General features: G+C 36.3%; 1 protein-coding gene across 6 annotated transcripts in view; it reads left to right on the top strand.

Moving 5' to 3' along the window:
* Positions 1-402: 402 nt before the first annotated feature.
* LOC106753950 (probable inactive leucine-rich repeat receptor-like protein kinase At3g03770) overlaps positions 403-8,472 on the top strand; it is an 11,722-nt gene continuing 3,652 nt past the window's right edge. The window contains exons 1-9 of one of the 6 annotated variants that reach the window (XM_022777765.1): positions 783-1,307; positions 1,491-2,925; positions 3,796-3,929; positions 4,185-4,425; positions 4,612-4,814; positions 4,925-4,977; positions 5,219-5,330; positions 5,451-5,730; positions 5,975-6,138. In XM_022777765.1, coding sequence (XP_022633486.1) covers positions 1,590-2,925; positions 3,796-3,929; positions 4,185-4,425; positions 4,612-4,814; positions 4,925-4,977; positions 5,219-5,330; positions 5,451-5,717 — 2,346 coding nt within the window. In that variant the 5' untranslated portion in view covers positions 783-1,307; positions 1,491-1,589 and the 3' untranslated portion in view covers positions 5,718-5,730; positions 5,975-6,138. The other 5 variants (XM_014635844.2, XM_022777766.1, XM_014635841.2 and 2 more) reach the window with 5 other exon arrangements.

Raw genomic sequence — 8,472 nt, 5'->3', positions numbered from 1 at the left:
TACAATGCGGACCTAACATTTTTTTTATAATTTTTTTAATAATAAATTATATATTATTATTTTATTAGTTTATATATTTAAAACCGATGAATCACATATATTACATAAATGATAATAAAAAGTTATAAAAAAAATTGTTGAAAAAACATTTTTCATGCATACATTCTTTAGGAAAAAAAATTATTCTTTTGCTTAATCACTATTAGATCTGTAATATTTTTTATCATGGCAAGCCATCTTTTTTAAGTAGCAAAAGAGAGTTAGCGTATCTTTATACAAGATATTCCCAACACTAAAGTTTGTTAAGAAATAACATCACATGATCTAATCACGCATCAGAAACTCTTTAGGTGACATTGGTTTTGATCATCCATGTTCCTTCCTTTTCCTTGAAGATCTTGCATCCTTTGCTGACATGGATTTGCCAACTTTTCAGATGAGACTCTTGCTTTGAAGGTTTACGGATCCAAGTTCCAACCATAGACACATAAATGAAGGTAGGTTGGTGTGTGTGAGAGAGAGAGAGAAGAAGAACCCAAAAGGCAAAAGCAACACCAGATATAAATAAGGGGGGACCATCTCATAAAGTTGGAGAGAGAAAGCAAAGCCTCATCTCTCCCTGAAAGTAACACCTTACGTTACTGAACACTGAGCCAAAACTAAAGCCACCTTCTTCAGCCAATTTCCCACTCATAATGATGGGAAAAGTACAAAAACTAGCTCCTTCAAGGAAATCTGCTGGACTCCACATGCTCAGCTTAAAGCCTTAAAAGGTTAAAGAATCATATCATAGTTAAGAATAAAGGCTTCCCTCATATACAAGAATCTTTCTTTTGCTTCCGCCACACAAAGAAAGAAAAAAGAAAAACCATTTTATTTTCGACCAAAAACAAGAATTTGTCAGCTCATTTATTATGATCGATAACCATGAAATGTCACCTTGTCATAGAGCAGTGAGTTTTGGTCTTTTTCATTTGTTTTCATTTATCAGTTCTTGTCACTACAGCCTTGTCCTGCTCTCAGAAGAGAAGAAATGGTTTTCAGTTTCCAGGCTTTACTTGTATTTGTAGATTTACTCCTGAATTGTATGGTTGAAAAAGTTTTGGATTTTGTTCAATTGGGTGGCCTCTGCAAGTTCTGAAGTCATACAAGTTTTTGTTTTCTCATCTCTTCCCAACTTTTCTTTCCTCCCTCTCTCACTCTCTCTGAGTATTTTGGTTTTGGTTAGGACTCGTTGAGATGTGTGCTGTGTTCTACAGCAGGTGAAGCTTTTTCTGCATGTTGAATTATGTCTAAACTTTTCTCAGGTGGTTATACTTTTTGAGTTTGCGTGAAACAATGATTTTCTTTGAGAATTTGCCTTTTGATCTACTTGAAACTTAGAGTTCATGCATTCAATAGATGAGAAAATTTGGTTATTTTAATTCAGTAGAGATTCTTGCATTTTTGTTTTTGTTTATTTATATTAACACGCCTTCTTGTAATTGCAGGGTTTATGCATGTATCCCCAAAGCTTCAATTTTGAGAGAATTTCAATCCCTTTGAGAATATAACAAAAACTCTCTCATTCACTGTATGACTTGTGTCTAATGGCAAATATACACCATCCCTCAGTGCTTTTGGTGTTAGTTACTTTTGTACTTTCTATCTGTTCCTCAGAGCAATTACAGTCCTCTCACTCTCAGACTCTTCTCAGAATTCAGCAGCTATTGAACTTTCCTGCTGCTTTGAGCAACTGGAACAACGACACAGATTTTTGTAACACAGATTCAAACTCTTCCCTCTCTGTAGTGTGCTATGAAGACACCATAACACAGCTTCACATAATAGGTGAAAGAAGAGATTCACCTCTCCCTAGAAATTTCTCAATAAATTCCTTTGTCACAACACTGGTAAGACTTCCCAGTTTGAAAGTCCTCACATTGGTTTCTCTGGGAATTTGGGGTCCTTTGCCTGGTAAGATAGCTCGTTTGTCATCCCTGGAAATACTCAACATGAGTTCCAATTTTCTCTATGGTTCCATTCCCCAGGAACTTTCTTCACTGAAAAATCTCCAAACGCTCATTTTTGACAACAACATGCTGGCTGAAACATTTCCTCCTTGGCTTGATTCACTTCCGGCCTTAACTGTGCTAAGTTTGAAGAATAATTTGTTCAATGGATCTCTTCCAAATTCTCTTGGCAATGTGGAGAATCTGAGAGCTCTTTCACTTTCTCATAATCACTTGTATGGGGTGGTGCCTGATTTTAGTCGTTTGAAGAATCTTCAAGTGCTTGAGTTGGATGACAATGCCTTTGGACCTCAGTTTCCTCAACTTGGTAACAAGTTGGTTACACTAGTGCTAAGAAACAATAGGTTCAGGGATGGTATTCCTGCTGAATTGAGCTCATACTATCAGCTAAAACGTTTGGATATATCATCAAATGCATTTGTGGGGCCATTTCAACCAGGATTGTTGTCACTTCCTTCTATTACTTATCTGAATATTTCTGGTAACAAATTAACTGGGATGCTTTTTGAGAATCTGTCTTGCAATTCAGAGCTTGATGTGGTGGATTTATCCTCGAATCTTTTGACTGGGAGCTTACCTAAATGTTTAGTGTCAAATTCCAGTGATAGCACTTTCCTGTATGCTAGAAATTGTCTAGACAGTGCGAATCAAAATCAGCAGCCGCAGCCGTTTTGCCACACTGAGGCCCTAGCTGTGGGAATATTACCTGAGAGAAAGAAGCACAGACAAGTATCTAAGGTAGTTCTTTCCCTAGGCATAGTAGGTGGTACTCTTGGAGGAGTAGCACTTGTTTTGCTGATTTTCTTTATTGTTAGAAGAGGAAATGCTAGAATCAAAATGAAGAACCCTCCAACAAGATTAATATCAGAAAATGCTGCTTCTGGTTACACTTCTAAGTTGCTTTCTGATGCAAGTAAATCTCTCTCTCTGTCTCTCTCTCTATATATGCATGATTAAACCACCTTGTTCCATTTTATACATTTTTCATCCATGTGCAGAAAATTTACAAATTTCTCAGATATTTGCTAGTCTACTGTGTAGCCATTTTTATCACTAACAAGAATAAGATTCTTTTGATGTCTGAGAAAAATTAAATCTGAAGTTAGATGATCACTCAAACAATCTTGTCAAAAAAAAAAAAAAAAACTAAGGTTCCTAAAACAAGAAGTTAAATTAGTGTACCCATATACATTCCTAAACTGTTATTTAGAGGAAAATTAGTAGGATATTTTTCCTTATATGTTTGTACTCTATCTTGAGTCATCTTCAGGTATTCCCTGTTCTACTTTCCCAACAAGGTCTGCTCCAACATCAGCTGCTTTTTGTATATGTTCCACCACCCAGCTGAACAAAAATAGTGCTAAAAACGAGGCACCGGTTGTTAGGAATCAAGAATAGAAATGGGAAAGAAAGAAAAGAACAACATTTTTTACTGAATAGGATGAAAAAACAGATTTCCTGCTAAAGCAGCCCTGTACCTTGATTGACAAAAAATGGTTTTATATATTAAAATCTAGTATTAACATATGTTGGTAAATAAAGATGATAACTGCTTCCCACTTTTAAATAATAGAAACAAGGACTTTATACATGTTTAAATTCAACAAAAGAAACATATGTTTATTTGCAGCGAAACAAGTAATAACAATAGTTCTTTATCAGTGACACCCACTTAATAATTGGAAAATATTTCTTGAGAGTGTGACATGAAAGAATATACAGTTTTCTGTATTCCATATTAAGGATAAATTGATAAACATGTTTTTTTTTTTCTGTACTAAAGGGTATATATCTCAAACAAAGAAGTTGGGAGCAGTTGGCCTGCCAAGTTATCGAAGTTTCTCATTGGAAGAGATTGAGGCAGCTACAAACTACTTTGACACAGCTTCTTTAATGGGTGAAGATTCTTATGGGAAGGTATGACACAATGTCTCAAATTATTTTTGCATATATAGGAATATTTCCTTTGAACTATATTCATACAAAAACAGTGGTCTAACTTCCTTTCATTGACTGTGGTACACTAGCCAGCATCACAAACATCATTTGACTATGCAGTCATGATTCACTTAACTATGTAGCATCAAGTTGTCAGTTATAATTGAGCTGCAACTCTCTAAGCATTTATGTGATGAGTGTTTCATTTTGAAATGATGTATTTTGATGTCTTAGATGTACAGAGGTCAGCTGAAGAATGGTTCGGTTGTTGCTATTCGATGTGTAGAAATGACAAAGAAATACAGCACTCAAAACTTTGTGAACCACATAGAGCTGATATCAAAACTCAGGCATCGTCATTTAGTCAGCGCTATTGGACACTGCTTTGAATGTTCTCTGGATGATTCGAGTGTCAACAAAGTATTTCTTGTCTTTGAATATGTACCAAATGGCACGCTCAGGGATTGGATCTGTGGTATTTGACACTCAAACATTTTGCATGACCATGAGAGAATATTTTCTCATCAATGATATTTTCTCTTTAAATAGTAATTTCAGTATCATGATTCATGGTGTAATGTAACATAGTGACAGTAATGTCTTTTTTGTTATTCTCCATCCTCTTCAGAATTGTGGTATTGATGCCTCATAATTTTGGCAGATGAAAATGTTAGAAAATGCTTGAGTTGGAGCCAACGCATTGGAGCTGCAATTGGAGTGACAAAGGGAATCCAGTTTTTGCATACAGGGATAGTCCCTGGTGTATATTCCAATGATCTCAAGATAGAAGATGTTTTAATGGATCAGAATCTTGTTGCGAAAATCAGCAGTTATCATCTGCCTTTGTTATCTAACATGGGGAAGGTAAGAAGTAAACAATGGCATTTTACAGTTTTTTAGTGAGGAAAAAAATCATTCATCTTGATGAAAAAAAACCTAAGTTGGTACTTATTCACCTTAACTTATCCTTCCAGGTTCGAAATGGAAATTCTTCAAGTGGATTGAAACACTCTAGCAACAATAAAAGGTGATGATAGAAAGTTAATCAGGTTGTGTAACATATTAGAAAAACAGAACTTATCATACAATAATTTTGTATACCATATGAGATAATTTGACATGTCTCAGTGTAGACAAAATACTTTGGATCTTGTTTCCAAATAAGGTCTCATTATGAACTCTGACATCTCAGATATACTGATTACACAAACTTGTATGTATATGTAAGTAAGAAAGATAGGTTTTTAATGATTTGTGCTGTTTTGTAGTGTAAAGCATGAAGATAAGTCTGATATATACGACCTTGGAGTGATACTACTCGAACTCATTCTAGGAAGGCAAATAAAGACAGCAAATGATGCAGACGCTTTTAGAGATCTGGTAAATACAGGGACTGTGATTCATTTTCTTTTATCTGCTTTCTTTTTCATAATCCACATTGAATGAAAACCATCTAGAATTCTACTATGATATGCTTGTTTTAATTACATGATGAGGCAGTTGAAAGCAAGCTTAGGAGCAGATGAAGAGGGTAGGAGGAATGTGGTTGATACAGCAATTCGCAAGGCATGCTTGGATCAATCATTGAAGACAATGATGGAGATATGTGTGAGGTGTATGGTTAAAGAGGCAGAAGATAGGCCCTCTATAGAGGATGTTCTGTGGAACTTGCAGTTTGCATCTCAAGTGCAGGATGCATGGAGAGGGGATTCACAAAGTAGTGAAGGCTCACCAGGCTCAGAATCTCGAGGACTTCCCTTTCAGTAGATTCAATCCACAGGTTTTTCACTTTTTACTGTTTTGTATATTTCACTATAAGCCTTAAAGGTTCATGGTTGCAGATACTGCAACATCAGAATAGTATTATTATAAGGTCTTGTGTTCTAACACCTTTGCCCCAAAATCTGAGTAGCTTCTAATGAAAAACTATGATATCAAAGCTTGCACTAATATAATTTTTAATTTCTTTTATGTTCAAACTTACACAATTTATGGTGATGACTTTCGATTCTTGTTCCATGTAGGTCCTACCATCAAAGTAATCATAAGCAATAAAGTCCTACTGCATTAAAAGATAAACTGTGTATGTATGAATTACACGACATTATTAGAAAATTGTAACGACATGAGAATTATGTAAGTTAGTTGATGGAAAATGATACGTTGACACTCCATTTTAACACTATTTTGACAACGGCCACATGGCGTTTTTTTGATTGGCCCTGGTTTTTGAAAAAATAAATCATTTTCTGATATTGAGGTAGGGGCATAATCGGAACATCAGGGTGTTTGAAGATGGCAAATTTCATTTGGCGCTCTTCATTTTCACGGTTTCTCTTTCTCTTTGNTTCACTCATCATNTCTTTCNTTCACTTTCACTTGCTCTTTCGGTATCGCATCATCTATTTCGTTCTTGGGTTTGTCTCGCATCATCTATCCATCCAATCTGGTGTTGGGTTTTCTCCTTCTCTTGTTTCTGTCATTTTCGGTCCTGGGTTTTCTCCTTCTCTCGTTTCTGTCATTTTCGGTCCTGAGTTTTCTCCTTCTCTCGTTTCTGTCGTGTTCGGTGTTGGGTTTTGTCTTTCTGTCATCGTCACTGCCGCCGTGTGGGTCGGACCATCACTGTAGTGGTGTGGGTGGTTGTGTGAATCTCGCGAAAGGTTGGTGTGTCGTTGTCGTTGACGGACCATTCCGTAGTATTTCGTTGGTGGTGTTTTTCTGGATTTCAGGTAAGTGCAAGAATGTAGTTTTTTAAATCTAATCTATAATAAATCAAGAGTGTTGTACCCAACCAAGAGTAAACCACTCATTAGAACATCTCTCTCACACCAATAAATAATATCAAATAAGTTCTAAGTGTGTTGTACCTCAGACAGTAAACACATCGTCCTCTGTGAACAAAAAATTGGCTCCCTGTGGTCAACTTTGTGTCCAAAACACAAAATCAGTTCGCATAATCGTTTACCGGTGTCTTGTAAACGATTACAACAGCTTGTTTGGCTGCACCACTTTTCAATTACATGAAATTAAGTCCTTCAATACCCAACCAAGAGTAAACCACTCATTAGAACATCTCTCTCACACCAATAAATCATATCAAATAAGTTGGTTTAAACCCTTGAATCGTCCCTATTTTTGGGTCACTTTCCCAATTTCATCCCCCTTTTATTAAAACTCCCAATTTGGTTCTCAAAAGAGCCCATTTTAATCAAATTGACCCTTTCCGTTAAAAAAAGTTAACGCCGTGAAAATTTTAGACAGCACAGAGGATGAAGTGTTGATGTATGCACAAGTGGCCTTTGTAGTGATGAATCGTGTCAATGATTGGATGATATGTTGAATTTAACAAAAATTAGAATTTAAAATAGATTGTTAAATCTGATTAGGGGATTAGGGTTAAATTAAAGTGAATTTGGGTTCAATTTGAAGTGAAAATCTGAGAGGAAAGAGCATCAGAAGTTTGCGCGAAGTCATTAACAGAGAGGATACAACCCAATTTGCCTGAGGATCAACTAGTTGTCAAATGCCCTAATCCCCTAAATAAAAAAAAGTATCAGCAGAACATAAAAACATAGTCTGTAACAACAAACCAAAAAGAAGAAAAGGATTTAAACGAAGGTGTGAACAGTAAATTTAATGGTGGCCAGAGATACCGCCGGTGACTCCATGGCGGCCAGAGATGCCGCCGGTGACTCCATGGCAGCAAATCAAAAAGAATAAAGAGATTTAAACGTAGGTGTGAACAATAAATTTGAGGATGCAAAAGGTGTAAATAATAATAAAAAAAAAACTTCCAAAGTTTCTCCTTCTTCATGTGCAAGCACAGATGCATCCAGGACCAGTCCCCGCTGCACCTTTTCATGGCCACCAGAGACGCCGTCAGCGACTTCAATAGTGATCGGAAACCACGCACCCGGCGTAGCATCGCTTCTTCCATCCATTTCATTCGAAACACAATCTCTCCAGATCTCCATCCCAGCCACTGACGCGATCAATTTAACAATCAGATTTAACCCTAATCCCCTAATTTAACAATCTATTTTAAATTCTAATTTTTTTTTCAAATGCCACGTTTCGTCATATCTCATCACTACAAAGGTCACCTGTGTATACATCAACACTTCACCCTCTGTGCTGTCTAAAATTTTAACGGCGTTAACTTTTTTTAACGAAAAAGGTTAATTTGATTGAAATTGACTCTTTTGAGGACCAAATTGGGAGTTTCAATAAAAGGGGGATAAAATTGGGAAAGTGACCCAAAAATAGGGACGATTCAAGGGTTTAAACCCAAATAAGTTCTAAGTGTGTTGCACCTCAGACAGTAAACACGTGGTCCTCTGTGAACAAAAAATTGGCTCCCTATGGTCAACTTTGTGTCCAAAACACAAAATCAATTCACGTAATCGTTTACCGGTGTCTTGTAAATGATTACAACAGCTTGTTTGGCTGCACCACTTTTTAATTACATGAAATTAAGTCCTTCAATACCCAACCAAGAGTAAACCACTCATTAGAACATCTC

This window comes from Vigna radiata, unplaced genomic scaffold (assembly GCF_000741045.1).
Source record: "Vigna radiata var. radiata cultivar VC1973A unplaced genomic scaffold, Vradiata_ver6 scaffold_7, whole genome shotgun sequence".
NCBI lineage: Eukaryota > Viridiplantae > Streptophyta > Magnoliopsida > Fabales > Fabaceae > Vigna > Vigna radiata.
This window is presented reverse-complemented; position numbering and strand designations above follow the sequence as displayed.